We start from the raw sequence: 16285 nt of genomic DNA, 5'->3' as shown, positions 1-16285 counted from the left end.
TGGAATTCAATTGTAAAAGTAATGTGTTACATAATGTCCTTGAATTTATTTGTATTGCACCAGTAACAGGAACGATGCAACTGCAAAATATCGTCATGAGACACTTGCTGTGTGATGCTTTACAGAAAAGCTGTATGTAGTGTGATGGTTATTCATCTTAACTTGTGTCATGGAATCTGAATCCAGTATTACTATATTCGTCCACTGAAATTATGAACAACAGTGCACTCAGATTGCACTCATGCATCAGATTATTTTGACTCATTTTCAGATGCTGCTGTAGACTATAAATGACAAATGACTCACCAGGAGCATCATCCAGTATAGTAGTTTACAGTTTCAGATTTCTGTATTCAGAGATGCTTCCTTTCATCTTGGCTCCTTGACGTCAGCACAATTCACGTAAACAATAGACAAACATACTTATGAGAGGGAAAGAAAATAAGGGATTAAAATAATCCATGGTCAACGTTGTATGTCTATGTTATGAGAAACAGTCAAAATGTTGACCTAGGCCTACTAACTCGGTCATTCTTATGAGATAAATGTATTTCAATTTACGAGAAAGTCAATATTTCATCTTTTCTTCTTACAAAATTGCCTCCTAATTAGCCTAGAATAAACTCCCTAAAGTACCCTAGCTCTTGTTTGACTTGTATCGTGTGTACGCGGTCTCCAGCAGGTGTGTAATTAGTGAAGTGGACCAGCAGAGGCGCTAGTTGTCCCTCTCTGTCTCATTGTTTTGCGGCTCAGCGTTGCTTTGCACCGCCGGGCGGAGAGAGCGACGGGTCAGAGGAAAATGGCGGACGGTGTGGATCACATCGATATCTACGCCGACGTAGAGGAGGAATTCAACCAGGTATTAAATACGCATTCACCACACTTCGACGAACGGTGGTATTTTCTTTAAATGTACGTTATCCACCGTTGTTAGTATTTTTCGGAGAATGGTGTGTTCTGCTGGGTAAACGGGTTCCCTCGCATACAGGCCCCTCTTTCCACCATGATGCAAGCCTGCATCCTCGGTTATGTTTTTCGGCTCGAAATGCTGCATTTTGAGGTTTTGTCGACAGTTAGGACGGCGTGTGATGCAAGTAGTAATGGGCATGCACGGTGCAAATTAAAACATGTGTTTAGGTGAAAGCAAAAAGCAATCACTTCTATTGTTGAGCACGCATAGTTTCAGGCCTTTTTTGCATGGCTGCCTGTGGCGGGCTATCGAGCATAACAAACGTAGTTTCGTTAGCTAGCTGGCTAGCGTTAGCTGCTTCCCAAAAATATTATGTTTAGTAAGTCTCTTTTGAAGTTTGTGTTTTCAGTTCATTTCAGCAGACTCTGGAAACTAATGTAAATGTGGTTTGGTATGAAACGTTTATTGTATGAATTATAAACGTATTTTAATAGATGTAACATTATGGATCGTTAGCTTAATGTGGCGTTACGATGTTATGTGTCCGCTGATGTTTTCTCCCTCCACACACGCCCCTTTTCCAAATATCCAAACCTGTGATGCAGATATTTTGTGTTTGTAGACCAGTTAGAGGTAACGTTATCTGAGGTAACGTTATCTGCGCCAACATCTGTCTCCCATAGTGTAGGTAGGACTGTAATGTAACAACACAATGTAAAGATCATTTAACATCTGTCCGTATGAGCAGTAAACATCACAGCAAGTCGTTGTGAAATGTGTCAATGTACTGCTGCAATTTTTGCATGTCTGCCAACATATACACCAATACTCATATCAGTAAGAAACAATTATTGCCTTTATATCTATGAGCTGTACACAGCACACATTAAAAGCATACCACTAGCCTGGTTGAACTGATAAAGGCAGGGGACTAGTGAATAAAGTTAAAAAATAAATCAGGATTTCCTGTATCACCAGTTTACTTCTGCAATCAAATCAAATACTAAAAGTCAAAAATATATCCCTACATTGTGTTACTGATGTACTGAAAAATCATCAAAATATGTTCTGCATGTTTTTACAGTACACTTAGTGCTGTTTGTAAAATCGATGAAAAATTGACACGGCAGCATAAATCACCATAACACACCTGCTCCGTGTCACTGCAGCGTGGGCACCGGGTAGTACATGCAGATGAATGGCAACCGTCGTCCTTCCATGCTGCAGCGCAGAGAGCCGCCGCCCCCGCTCACCAGCTCAGAGCACATTGACAAAGGCATCAGACTTTGTGTTCTGAAAGTCTCACTCTCGTTTGACTGAACTGTTGCTGTCATGCTCAACAGGAAGCTGACTACCCGGTCCACGATCAGATCGACCTGTATGATGATGTAATATCCCCATCGGCCAACAATGGCGATGCTCCAGAAGACCGTGACTACCTGGACACGCTGCCTACAGCAGGTGGCTCAGAGGGAGGGAAGAGTTCCCAACCCAACGTGGTCTACACCTACACAGGCAAACGGATTGCCCTGTACATAGGAAACCTCACATGGGTGGGTATCTTGAGAATCCTGCTCGGGCTATTTAGGCCCGTAGAGGAAAATTCCAGTTTTAAGAGCATGATTATATAGTAGCACCATTATCTTTAAATACATTTAAGACAGTCCTGTAAACACGGTATTCTAATGCAATGCCAAATGTTGACCCACACATTTGTCTGCACATTGTGACGCTTTACATTATGAATATCAAATTAAGCAAGTCAGCACAAATATGCTGATGACGCCTTCTTTTGTTATGCAGTGGACGACAGACGAGGACCTGACGGAAGCTATCCGGTCGGTGGGCATCACGGATGTGCTGGAGATCAAATTCTTTGAAAACAGAGCCAATGGCCAGTCAAAAGGGTGAGCTGTTTTTGACATGATTAAACTAAATTGTAGCCTGTTGTAGATAAAGATTATTATTATTATTATTATTATTATTATTATTATTATTAGTCACAAGAAATGAGAGAATTCTTTACATTGAAAGAAATACAGTGTCAGAATGTTTTTGCATGAATCTGATTGTGTTTATCCTCTGCGTTCATCTTCCAGGTTTGCGCTGGTGTGCGTGGGCTCAGAGGCATCATCTAGGAAATTAATGGAGCTGCTGTCAAAGAGGGAGCTCCATGGTCAGAATCCCATCGTCACGGCGTGCAACAAACAGTCCCTCAGCCAGTTTGAGATGCAGTCACGCAAAAGTAAGCAGGATAAATGCATATTTGGAATCTTTGTATTTTAAAAGCACTCAACTCATTTTGATCATTTAAATGCTTAAAAATGCTAAAGAAAAATGCTAAAAATGTCATGTAAATGATATTTGCAAATGCCCTGAAATGTGCATGTGCAGTCAAATGCACAAGTACACTTATCACACAAATTCAGTGATTGATCTCATCATGTTTAAATGTGTATAAAAACACAACATTTATTGCATATTAAATGGAAACTTGAGTTACTATTCAGGTAATTTCTCAGGTACCCAGTCAGGCCAGATGTCTGGGGAAGGAAAAGCTGGTCCCCCTGGTGCTCCTCGAGGAGGGTTCCCCATGGGTCGAGGCAGAGGCAGGTTCCCTGGACCACCCGGCCCCGGTGGAGACCGCTTCCCTGGTCCCGTTGGACCTGGAGGACCGCCCCCACACTTCCCTGGTTAGTTTGGTAACACGTGTTTGTACCAAATCTGTTCTGTTCACAGATAATATTTATAAACTGCAGAAATCAGATGAAGTGGTTAGTGATTGTGAGTAATTAAGAACAGTTTATGCTATAGCAGGTTTATTAAACATTTTTTAAACAATATAGCATTGCAACAGATTGACATAATCACCATAATGTGACAAATGAAAACTTAACATGAGATGAAGTGAAATCTTGCTTTCTGTCTGACGGTGCTGCTCTGTAAGCACAGTCCAGGCTTTGCTGCTAGTCTTGTGTGCAATCTTCCAACTATTAAGTCTCCCCTGGCAGGACTTGTTCTTTGCATGTCCGTCCGTCCGTCTCCCCCCCCCCCCCCCCCCCCCCCAAATCTGGTTTGTTCTGTCGTTCACCTCCAGTTGAACAAATAATCCTTCCCTGGCTGCACTTTTCGGCTCACTAACAATTTCCAACACCGTTGCTTGAGAAGCAGTTTGCTCAAAGCTTTACTCGGCAAGCTGCCAACTTTAAATTCCTTGCAAATCTCGGATTGGCCGTCTCACACACATGGTAGGAGAGAGTGGAGCTGCCAGCTTTTCTTTTCCCATTTTTGCGTCTTTTCCTCTCCATCCCACCTTTTTTTCACATCTCTTCTTTTGCTTAGTGGCTGGTGCCCCGTGCTGCTGGGCTGTGACAGGCCTTCAGTTAGTAGGGGGCAGTTTACGACAGGGAGAGTTGTGATTGGTTTGCTTTCTTCCCCATCAGGCCCGGGCATGAGACCAGATCTGATTAGGCACCAAGATGGCCCTCTGATGGATATGAGTTTCAATCCCTTCCCGCCGGGGGGCAGGAACGGGAACTGGCGTGGCAGAGGTGAAACACCTCAATTGATCTGATTGAATCTATCGATCACCTTTTTATCCTAAACCTCAGCTGTTTATTGGTGGGAGTTATACCATTAAAAACAGCTGAATTTCTCATTCTCTTAATCCCTTAATATACCGTTTCCACAAAATGCTAATAGCTTTACATAAGGCCGGGATAACAGTGTTCAAACTAAAACATTTTAGAGATGTGCTTTGTTCTTTTAAAGTCAGTTACTTCAGATCAAAAATTCACAATAGGTTTTAAAAAGCATCCCCTGAAACTACAAAAACAAGTTTTATGAGGTCATTCTACATTTTGTCTATCAAATTCATACTGCCTCGAGAAAACTCGACTTTTTCCATGCTTGTCTTATATCTAGTTAGAATATATATATATATATGCAGGATGTATGTACCTCTTTTGCTCCTCTATGGCTCAATGTCAACAAAGGCTTCCCTTTACACGTGTAGCTGCATGAGAAAACCAAATGCATCCGGCGAAGCCTTGTAGGTCTTATTTGCCTTAAATGACGTCTCATGAGTTGCATGGGGATGATCATTCTGATAACTGCAGTACGTACACTATCTCAAATATGTATGAGCTTGTCATGCTGAAGTCTTGGCAGCGTATAGGAATGCTCCCTCTCAGTGAAGCGTTTAGGAAAAAGAGCAGTGAATGCACGGCCTGTGGTTTAAAAAAACCTGCTTGAAACAATTTGCCTCAAGTGTATCTCATCATCTGTTCTGTTGCCTTCTGGTTTCATTTGCAGCATTATTTTTTTATTATGTGCCCTTTTGACATTTTTAGTTCCCTGTAGCTATGACTTGCTCTTTATCTGTCTCTGTTATTGTCCCTGATTTGAACTGGCTTTTTCAAGGAAATCATGTGAAATACCGGCCACTTCAGGATATTAAAATTAGAGCTTGACCGATAGATCGGCCGATAAATTATTTTCAACCAGCCAATTATAATTTCAAGTAGAAAAGGCTTAGTGTTGTTTTTTCCCCATGATACTCAAATGCTGGGGAGAACTCTACCTGCTATAACATAAACAAAAGATAAAGTATTTACAAGATCTTTGTCTAATGCACTTCTGTTTTGTCCCTTGTGTTCTCTTCTAGGTGGGATGCAGGGTCCCCCACGTCCTCCTCTTGGTCCTCTTGGTCCACCTGGTCCACCAGGGCCTCCACTTCCTGGCCAGGGCCCCCCTCCCCTTTCTGGTCCTCCAAATCGAGGCGATAGGCCTCCTCCCCCTGTTCTATTCCCTGGTCAGTTTGGCCAGCCTCCAATGGGACCCCTGCCCCCAGGTCCCCCTCCTCCAGGTTACGGCCCTCCTCCCGGTCCCCCACCCCCTCAGCAGGGCCCGCCACCCCCGGGGCCCTTCCCTTTACGTCCCCCAGGCCCACTTGGGCCCCCCATGGCTTTGGCTCCACCTCCACACATGCCGGGTCCCCCGCCGGGTGGACCACCACCAGCACCCCATGTCAACCCTGCCTTCTTCCCCCCACCTGGCAACAACAACATGCCCCCTAATGACAACCGAGGACCCCCTGGACCAAACGACCCATACGGACGCCCACCACCATATGAAAGAGGGGACTACGGTCCTGGAGGCCGGTAAGAATGGGTGGTGGAGGTGAAACAAATATTGAACATAGTAGTTCAGATAATGGAGGTTTTGCTCATTGTATAAGTTCAAGAATTCTGAACGTGCATAGGTAGTTGCTGATTTACACTTAAATGTTCTTTTGTTGTTGAACCTCATTTAGATTGTTTTCAAAGATAACAGTGTCTTTTGTAATTTAACTCATGCATTGACATTTGTGTGTATTTATAGTGAGATGGAGGCTTCTCGGACCCCTCTGAGCGAGGCAGAGTTTGAGGAGATCATGAACAGGAACAGAGCCATCTCCTCCAGCGCCATATCTAGAGCAGTGTCTGATGCCAGTGCAGGTAACACGCATCAGAATACAGACGTGCACACATTTAATGTCAACAAGACAAAACACTGAGAGCCTATTAAAACCTAATGCAACCTTGTGTTCTCCTTAGCTGACTATGGCAGTGCTATAGAGACCCTGGTGACAGCTATCAGTCTGATTAAGCAGTCCAAAGTGTCAGCAGACGACCGCTGTAAGGTCCTAATCAGTTCCCTGCAGGACTGTCTCCACGGCATTGAGTCAAAAAGCTACGGTTCCGCCTCCAGGTAAGATTCTGATTTTGTGCATTAGCCATTAAATGTGACACAAGTTTTTTTTAAAGCTGAAAAGACACAGAAACCACTTGTCAGATTGCTTATCTTGAGAATATTTTGAATATATATCTATATAGAATAACTTGAAAAAAATGTGAGTTAGCCAGATTTGAAGTGTGGACTATTTCCTGCCTGTATTTGTGTCTGTATCTAAACAATTTCTTCCAATTGGGAATTGGCCCTGGAACATTTGGTATTTGAAACTTTGAACCCCTTGTACCCAGTCCAATGATGCTTGTCCATGCCAGGCGAGAACGTTCCAGGGAACGGGACCACAGTCGCTCCAGAGAAAAGAGCCGACGTCACAAGTCCCGCAGTCGTGACAGGCATGAGGACTATTACCGAGAACGCAGCCGGGAGCGGGACCGCCATCGTGAGAGGGACCGTGACCGAGACCGGGAAAGAGAGAGGGAGAGGGAGTACCGACACCGCTAGAGGAGAAGGGAGGTGGGTACCACATTTCCAGAGTCATTTACTTCCGTCATAAGCTCTTTTCTGTCTTCTTCATCACTGCACTTTTTAGACCTGGATCGAGGCAGAAGATGCGTTCGCTGCGCGCTCCCCTCCTCTCTTCTTCATTGGATTAAAGGCTTCGGTTAAGTTTAGGATTTTCTGTGCCTATATCCTATTTGGCCAAATTAATCTACAGAGGGTGTCGTGTGACACCCAGGATAACAAATTATCAAGGAAGTGTTGCCTCTGGTCCTCATTGATACAGTCAGTCATACGCCATAAAAGGCTTTTGGGCATTTTAAAAACTTTTGAAATAATTATTTACAGTAGAGAGCGACAAATTTAAATCTCCCTCTATGAATATATGAGGAAGTAGACAAGGAGAGAGGAGGTAAGCAATGGAAAATACTCCTTTGGTTTCAGGTAAGGTACGGTAAGTCTGCTTCTCTTCAAATGTCCTAATTAGTCATCACAGTTGTGTCGTGTATCTGGTCTTTCAGACAATATGTCACTTGCTGTATTCACCCTGCTATATTGCACAAAGGGGTTTGTAAGAGTTGTATCTATGCTGTGGTTCTCCCCAAATCAGAAAAGACACTGATAATTACTGGCAATTGACTATGTGGATGTATTGTTACTTTTTGGTCTACATGCCTCTGAGGCTGGCAATGTGCAAAATTTGTCAGCCACTTTTTGGATTCTGCCAAATAGATTTCAAACCAAAATACAGAATTCTGTAACAGAAAGCCGTATTGCTTGTACACTTTATTTATTGCTGGGGCGGGTAAACCTGTGAACTAGTTCAGAGACTCTCCTTAGATGATCCTTAACTAATCTAAACATCGGTTTGGCTCCTAAAAAGTGAAATTTATCAAAATTTTGTTTTTACCAGCAGCTATGGCCAGTGGACCAAAAACAATATTTTTTCTGCCTTTTAATATGAAGATTCAATAATTAATTGCCATTTTATTATATGTGAGTTTAATTGAAGTGTATTGTGGCTTGGTTTGTCAGTGTGCTTGTAATAATAGTCAAAGTATTCCCCGATCATTTTTTATAATACTTGGTACAGAGTCAGCATTTTTGGGTCTGTTCAAATTGGATTGTATTTTTAGAAGAACAAAAAAATGACAATGTTGAACTTGTCGATAGCTCAATCTACACTTTGTAAATGTTCCATTCACAGTCATGTTGTATACGTATTACCATTTCAGTTGAATTTATATAATTGTCATGGGAAGATGAACATTCATTTATCAAACAGTGTTGATAACTGCTTTTGGACACAGAATGTTATTGTGCCATATTTGCATTAATATTGCCTGACATTTTACTTTTGTCGAATTGAATGTTTTGTAGCCTCGTATTACTCACTTATGAACCATTGCTCCTCAATTTAAGAAAAAAACATAAGATCTTAATGCCCGAATACACCATTTTTTAAAACAAAACAAAATTTGAAGTTCTGCTTGAGTTAATCAATGGCTTCGCATTGACATTTTTTGTAATTTTCTAATTGTCAGAATTGGTTAACATTCAGGACCAGTGCACGATTAATTGCAGTGTCTTACAGATATGATTGGCAAGAGTAATTTACATGTACACATTGAATAATAATACGGTTTCTAGTTGAGTTATCTGTCAATATAATTGAAGGTATAGAACTATTTTTATGTCAATGCAGCAGATTCATGACTATGCTAATTGTTATTTGTCATTGACTGATACATAGTTTACATTTTGTATTTTATGTGACTTGTATGTACATTGAAATGATTCCCACTTAGACTGCGGTGTAGATTTTTAATGATAAACAGTCATCGGTTGGCAGGAGATCATTTGGCTCATAGCGTTGTGTTTTCTGCTGGCTTTTAGGGTGTTGAGTCATGTTATGGATGAGTTGCAGTTAAAGCGATACAACACCAGCTGGTGCACAACAAATATCAATACCATGTTGCAAGTGGTTTGTTGCTCTTAAATCCTTTGAGGTAAATCTTCTGTAGGCTAATTGTCTGGCTTGGTGTTAGGTTTCCATGCGCTACTTGTGTAACGTTTTGGAACTGCAGTTGAAATATCTGGTTTGATGGATTTCTGTGTGTCGTTCTCATGTCCTTCACTGCCAAAGCACTTAAGATGTTAATGGTATATAAACCAGTCCTTGTAGAGAAGAGTCCAGTAGGTTACTTGGACCCTTTAACATCCCTGTACAGGTGTGCATCACCCCAAATAATATTTCACTAGCTTTCAGACATGAACTACATTCACTCTTGAGACCGTGTTGTCTTGATATAAACATACACATATGTTATACGTGCACTATTTCATATATGTCTCCCACACTGAGAAATATTAATTGGGGTGGTTTTGCTTGTGGGGTTGCTGAATTTTGAAAAGCAGGCAAAACTCAGACCAAAATAATTTAACTTACCACCTCCCTTATCCGTCAGCCCAAGCTAAATAGATCTTATATGTTAGAGCTAACAGTCCAAATACAAACCAGTTCTTTTACTAAAGACTTTGTGTCCACTGGGAACCTCTTACCAAAAGATGACTCTTTAAAACAATCACTCCTCATCAACAGTAGAGCTGCAGTCTCCTCCAACACATTTCATGTTGTTATCTCTGTTGGATAAGAGATCCCCAGTGGGCACAGGGCCTTAGAACTTTTGGTTAGATGCATTTGTTGAGTATATTTTCAACAAATGTTTCTCGGTGTAAATCTGCCTTTGCATTAAGTGTGATATCTTGGAGCATGGTCATTAGGGGGGGGGGGGGGAGAATGAAGCATATTGCTGTTAATCCTGATGGTGGGATGGCTATTTGTTGTGTCCACAGATATGCTTTAAAGCTCTTGTATCTGTTCATATTGACATGGGGGGATGTACACTGTGTGCAACAGGCTGCTTAACTGTTTTTGTCTGTAGCCATGCACCATGTAAACCGTTTTCTACAGCAAAAAAACGTATCACGTTTGAACATGCATTTGAATCTCTGAGTCATGTGAAATCCTCTGTACTCATTTGAGGCCTTTTTGGTGCAGATACACCAGCTGTAAGTCACCCTGTAAATCAAAACCTTGCATCACCATTTATTAATCCCATTTTACATAATTACAAGAGCTGACAAATTTGAAATGACTTTCTGTATCAGAAGTGTTGTCGTTTCACCTGATAAATGTAATGTTTCTGTTAAGAGGTGCTTTAAATTGGGTCAGAATGTAATGCGGGTAGTGGAGCGTTATTGACAGTGTAACTGTTCATAGCTGCTGTCATTAATAATTACCATAAACTCCAGTCCCTGCAGTTTCCTGTTCCTTGCATGCTGCACTTTGTCTTTCTCAATTCTAAAAACTAAATACTGCAGCTTAAATGCTGGCATAGTGTTTACTAGGCCATAAAGGTATCAACTAAATTAAATGTAAAAATATAAAATAATATTTATGTAACTGGGCGGTTGTAACAAAGTATCAGCTACTGTGTCTGAGTCAGATGCGTGCCTTCCTCTCTGTAGTTTTATGTTTTTATCTATGGCTCTTTTGTCTTTTCTGTGTCTTTAACTCCGATATTGCTGAATTTAATGACAAACTGGTTGTCGCAAACGGTCCTGCACTGTTTCTATGTAACATGTCCCATTGGTTCAGTTTGTAGGTCTGTACCTAAAGCTCACCAGCACTAGCTGGTTGTAAGGGAAATGTGTTTTTGAAATAGCTGAATGATAAACGTTTTACTATGGCTAAATAAAAGTAATCTATAATCCACTAGATGTTTATAGGTCATTGGTACTTCTTTTAAGGGGAGGAGGCAACTCTTTAAAAAAGAAAATGAACAATTTACCAAGAAAGTTTTACACTTTTTGCAAACCACACAAAGCAGAAAATATGCTACACTGTGCAGAATGGATCCTTTAAAGCCAGCCAGGTGCACGCTGTAGGACTGTGATTCCCTAGAATGTTCTTTACCTTTTTAAGATTTTATTCATTCCCCCTCGTGTCCCTCCCTGAATTGGAAATCATGTAACAAAAATGTCCAAATTCACTGCCCCAAGTCTTTAGATATACTGTATTTTATATATTTTTATATGGTTGTCAATTATTGTCAGTCAAGTAGCTTATGTAACATGCAAGCATCTATATAAGAATTCCTTCACGCTTATTTAAACAATTTCAAATCCATGGGATAAAGTGCATTTAGGCATAAATTCAGCTGCATATTGTATTATTGTTCTGCTCTGTGTGTGTACATACTGATAAACTTCAGATTTGCTTCTTGGATATTTCCTGTTCAAGTTTGCATGACCATGTTTGTGTCTGTGCCCGGGTTGGGTGCAATTCAGTCAACGGAGCCCTAACAGGAAATTCTGCCATTTAGATGCCCCGTTTTCTGACCCCCTCCCCTACAGACCCCGTTGTCACAGTAACTTGTTCAGTAAGTGGATTTGGAAGAACTCCAACCCTGTGACAGTGAATTGAGCCCAGCCCTGGTGTGCACTATGCACGTGTAGTCTAGAGGTTTAATGATGAGGGGGGGAGAGAGAGTGTTCACTGTTGGGCTGCCTCGAAACCAAACTCCACCCTTCGTTTTGACACCTTTCAGCTAACGAGGATCAAGGATGGATGGAAGAAAAGGGAGGAAGAGTTTCAGTTCGCCACCACCTCCCCACCCTGCATGACCGGACAGGAATACCAGCACCACCTCTTCCTCCATCTCTCCTCTCGGTCTCCACCCATCCTTCTCTCTCTGTTCATCTTGTCTGCCTGATTAAGAGCAGTGGATGGAAGACCCTGACCTGTGTAAGGCTATGTGTTCCCAACATCTGTACTCATGGTAGCTAAAGATGAAAGAAAAGAAACTTTCCAAGCAGTTCTTTTATTTTTATGATGTTTTATTTGACATGAAGTGTGATGCTTTTTTTGCAAAGAAACAATAAAATGGCCCACAAAATCCCTAATTAGAAGACACAAACATTACATCCTATTTGTTTTGTTTTTTTATTTTTCCTTGGCTCGCTGTACTGTGTACATTCAGTTTAGAGATCAGTTTTTATAGGGTACATGTTTGATGTGTTCTCCCCACCCCTCATTCTCACTTCTTCCTTTCGTTAGAATGTTTGTAAATGTCTCTGCTTTTGATTAAAAACTAGATGGTGTTGTAATAAAAATGTTTACTGAGGTACTCGATGCATTTGGTGAATTCCTCTACGTTTGGCTCATTTATATTAAATGTGTATTTTAGATTGTTTTTCATATTGCATTTGTGTGAGGATTTTTTTATTTTTTTTTTGGGCTGTATTAGTGAGCAGCTTTATGGTTTAAAAAAAGTATTTTTTGTTATTTTATTCAAATGGATAAAACTTTTACAAGGTAAGAATTTAAATGAATGTACTTTTTTTGCAATGTGCATTGATGGAAGGGTATGTCAACGTTGAACTAGTTGAAGGGAAACGTGTACATGCAGCTCTTTGAACGCTTTTGGGCAGCTTCACAGTAAACCCAGAAGAATACTCAATACTGTTCACAAAGGGGTTTCCATTGTGTGTAACACACTGAATAGATATTACCAAGAACACTTCCAATCCAAATTGTTTCTTTGTTTTGTTAATGTGAAATTATATCACTTATATTTAGTAATCCATGTTAATTCAAGCAGCCATTGTAGTTCAAACTTGCATGGAGTTGGTCATTCTATATATTTTAGTTCATCCCATTTGGTGATTTTCCATTTAAAGAAAATGACTTCTTTTTTTTTTTTTGGCTCCTATGTCTCACACCTAACCTGTTTGTGTTCATGTTAAACACTTTTCCTCTGTCACACCATAGATACGACACAACATGCGGAACAAATTCAGTTAAACTGGTTCTTCATATGCACTTTGTTTAATATGTGATGTGCACCATAACATTAACTTTGTCATCATATGCAAGGAAGCCACCATCATGTTCATGGCTGTTTGTTTTTATAGACTGATTTTCAACACTTTGTGATCCAGAGCTTTTATTTTGTAGTATTTAAAATGATCGTTTTGACAAATATGCACTTACTTACATGTCTGTTTTTTTTACTATCTCTGATATTTTCGATTACTAAATATATTAGGCCTAGATGTCCTGATATTTGACCTTTGAGCATAAGAACAGACCAGTTAGACTGCAGTAAATAAAATAGAGGGGGATTTTTTTTTGTGGTGCTGCAAAAATATCACATGTTCAAAGGTGTTTGATTGTAAAGATTGTGGACCCTAGTCTCCAAAATGGCTAAAGCTATCACTCTGAACTTTGATGAAAATATGGTAATCAGACTGAAGGCATCCAAACGTTTTGAAAACCCAAATGATGCTCCTGCTATGTATTATTTTTTACCGTTGACTTTAAAAAGAGTGTTATATATTCACAGATAATCCATGTGATCCCATAAACTTGTAAAGGAGTAATGAAGCATTGTAAATTGGGTTTTTGTACCAAAAACCATGTGAAAAAGTGGGACATTCTGCCTTTTAACTGTTAAATGTGTTTGGGTCATGCTAGATTGACGCTGCTTTGCCTCTTCAGTTGCACCTTTAAAGGCTTTATGCCTTCGCACTTTGAGTCCTTAAGGTACATTGACTGTTGTGATCTGAACAAAGTCCCAGCAAAGTGCCACTCCATGTCATCCTAAACCGAGGTCTAATGAGCGAGAATAAGAACATGTCTGTGCAGGGCTTTCAGTAACGATACTCGGGCGTCTCGTTGTATTTGCCTTGTGCTGACTTCTCTCCACAGCGCTGGAGGTAAGTGTTTTCAGGTCTACGTCACCACAGAAGACCAAGCGGTCCAGTCCAGTGGAAGTCTGGCTGACTCTGCTGCATCAAGATAGTACCTCACACAAGCAGCTGGAAAGTATCTTTTTTTGTCTTCAGTATTTGACTTAAAGTAAAATGGTAGGATATATTTTTACTAGACATAACCTGAGCTGCAGATGCTTTTTCACTGTAACAGATAATGTAAATGTTTGAAGAGATTCATCTTTGTTTGACCCAACCTGAAACCCACCAAAGGTGTAACATGGTGAAAACGTAACTTTATTATATAACTGGTTACAATTGAGATGTTCTGCCTGTAAATGTAATTGATCAGAAAAGAGCAGAAATACATGAGAAGTTGAGTTTCTAGATTAAAAGTCACATCTAGATTATTTACAGTGGGTGTACTACTGCCTGACATTTCTTATTCTAACTACACATTACCTGTCTGGGAAAGAACCATAGCCAAAAGTCATCAAGTGGTCATTGCACTTAAAAGAAATAAATAAAACATTTGTAAATTTGGTTTTGTGGTTTTCCTTTGTACATGATGCATCTAATTGGTCTTGTTAGTGGGCATCAGGTAAAGGTAGACTATATAAATTACTTCAAGCCTACCAATGTGAATGAGATTTTCATATCAGTTTGGTCCACAAATTCTCAATTTTTCAAAATGCATTCTCCCAAATTATTTTTTTTTAAGGTTTGATGAAGGTGCAAAAACAAACATTGAAAGTAGAGATGATTGTATTTATTAGTTTGTAGTCAAAAAACGTCTACCAAATACTAAATTAAGAGTGCAAGTGTAGAAATGAGTAGAGTCTTACCTATTTAAGGGTCATGTCATTAAATGACTAAATTCTTGGACTAAATGTATTATAATAGTGCTATCTTATTGCTTATCTAGTGCATTCACATTTGACGCGAGTTGAACAAGGAAAGTTGTACTTCAACTGATCATTAAAAAATCACTACGGTTAACTGGTGTTTTCAAATATAGTTATAAACACCCATACAATTGATTTAAACTGGGATTTTGAATTATAATAAACTACGGTATCAGTACAGTAACTTATTTTGTAATGTTGACAGACTTAAAGAAACGTAATATAGCGTTTGCAGTGTGTTTGAGCCAACAGAGAAATTATGATACAAATTATTACAAAACCGTATTACACAATTCTACGCTCCTTGTCCGACGCTTCCTCCATCAGCCGGAACCTTTAACGTCTCCATGTTTCGCTACCACCGGGCAATTTAAGACGTTACACTTGTCACTTCCGGCTCTTGTTTTGGCTGGCTGTTTGAAATGAGAAGGCTGGCTGTGTGAAGCATACTTTTAATGCTTGAATGGCAGGTTTATTCAATGAGGACACACGCGGTGGAACAAGAAGAGTCCTATAGAGTGTAGCACGGGATCAACTTCACTCCTTCTACCGGACTATGTTTAAAAAGATGACCGAATTTGGTCCAGATTCCGGGGGGCGAGTTAAGGTAACGTTACACTGCAGCAGTCTCGTGTTATTGAAAATATGAGCTCATTGTATTATTACAGTAGTTCAACAATTAAACAACGAAAATGTTAATTAATAGCATCTCTAGTCAGAATTCATGTAACGTTACCCACCTTGTAATTGGGAGTATTTTAACAGGAACAACATTCATATGATTATTTATGCTTCTCCCTCTTACGTGCAGGGAATAACCATCGTGAAGCCCATTGTGTTTGGGAACGTTGCCCGTTACTTTGGGAAGAAGCGAGAGGAGGATGGACACACACACCAGTGGTCCGTCTACGTGAAGCCTTACAGAAATGAGGTGAGACATCCAAGTCACAGCAAGGCCTTTGCAAAGCTTTTTAAATTGTATACATAAATATACGTAACATTGTTCTTCCAGGATATGTCTGCCTATGTGAAGAAGATCCAGTTCAAGCTTCATGAGAGCTATGGTAACCCTCTGAGAGGTGAGTATGGGATGAGGAATCCGCTCCTGTTGTCGGGATGCATTATTATTATTATCTGTAGAGGAATGTGTTAATGGGGGTTGATACAGTTGGTACGTCATATAAGCGTACAGGCAGGTGTGTAGTGGCTCACTGTGTTTCTCTTCCTTCCAGTGGTGACCAAGCCTCCGTATGAGATTACAGAGACGGGCTGGGGGGAGTTTGAGATCATCATCAAGATCTTCTTCATTGACCCCAATGAGAGACCTGTGAGAGCCTAACATGAGCATCTCAATACTAAATACTTAACACAGGAATTTTGAGCTTTACCTCCTTGTATGTATGCTTGTATTGATTTGTGTGTGTGTGTGTGTGTGTGTGTGTGTGTGTGTGTGTGTGTGTGT

At 40.3% G+C, this 16285-nt stretch overlaps 2 protein-coding genes across 6 annotated transcripts in view; both read left to right on the top strand.

Annotated features, from left to right (window-relative positions):
- Positions 1 to 743: 743 nt before the first annotated feature.
- On the top strand, positions 744 to 12333 carry cpsf6 (cleavage and polyadenylation specific factor 6). 5 transcript variants are annotated; one of them, XM_031858897.1, is made up of 11 exons: positions 746 to 859; positions 2254 to 2463; positions 2714 to 2817; positions 3010 to 3155; positions 3421 to 3603; positions 4354 to 4461; positions 5577 to 6072; positions 6293 to 6408; positions 6508 to 6661; positions 6934 to 7156; positions 11755 to 12333. In XM_031858897.1, the coding sequence occupies exons 1-10, from the start codon at positions 800 to 802 to the stop codon at positions 7142 to 7144; spliced, it is 1788 nt and encodes a 595-aa protein (XP_031714757.1). In that variant the 5' UTR covers positions 746 to 799; the 3' UTR covers positions 7145 to 7156; positions 11755 to 12333. The 5 variants fall into 5 exon arrangements, with proteins under 5 accessions (XP_031714759.1, XP_031714760.1, XP_031714756.1 ...); XM_031858899.1 differs by having other exon boundaries at positions 744 to 859; positions 6958 to 12333; XM_031858896.1 differs by having other exon boundaries at positions 745 to 859; positions 6934 to 12333.
- Positions 12334 to 13388: 1055 nt separating this feature from the next.
- yeats4 (YEATS domain containing 4) overlaps positions 13389 to 16285 on the top strand; it is a 4485-nt gene continuing 1588 nt past the window's right edge. Inside the window, exons 1-4 of the mRNA XM_031858909.1 lie at positions 13389 to 15430; positions 15635 to 15754; positions 15836 to 15902; positions 16056 to 16150. Coding sequence (XP_031714769.1) covers positions 15380 to 15430; positions 15635 to 15754; positions 15836 to 15902; positions 16056 to 16150 — 333 coding nt within the window. The 5' untranslated portion in view covers positions 13389 to 15379. The remainder of the gene's footprint in view (positions 15431 to 15634; positions 15755 to 15835; positions 15903 to 16055; positions 16151 to 16285) is intronic.

This window comes from Anarrhichthys ocellatus, unplaced genomic scaffold (genome assembly GCF_004355925.1).
Source record: "Anarrhichthys ocellatus isolate YVR2014 unplaced genomic scaffold, GSC_Weel_1.0 scaffold21, whole genome shotgun sequence".
Classification (NCBI taxonomy): Eukaryota; Metazoa; Chordata; class Actinopteri; order Perciformes; family Anarhichadidae; genus Anarrhichthys; species Anarrhichthys ocellatus.
The sequence above is the reverse complement of the archived record's forward strand: the minus strand, read 5'-3'. Positions and strand labels throughout refer to the sequence as shown.

What these genes read in the sequence shown, in the direction of transcription:
- cpsf6 (XM_031858896.1), top strand. Translation starts at nt 800, where the DNA reads ATGGCGGACGGTGTGGATCACATCGATATCTACGCCGACGTAGAGGAG. An exon ending in TAGAGGAGGAATTCAACCAG is followed by an intron (nt 860 to 2,253) that starts GTATTAAATACG and finishes CATGCTCAACAG; the next exon opens with GAAGCTGACTACCCGGTCCA. An exon ending in GACTACGGTCCTGGAGGCCG is followed by an intron (nt 6,073 to 6,292) that starts GTAAGAATGGGT and finishes GTGTATTTATAG; the next exon opens with TGAGATGGAGGCTTCTCGGA.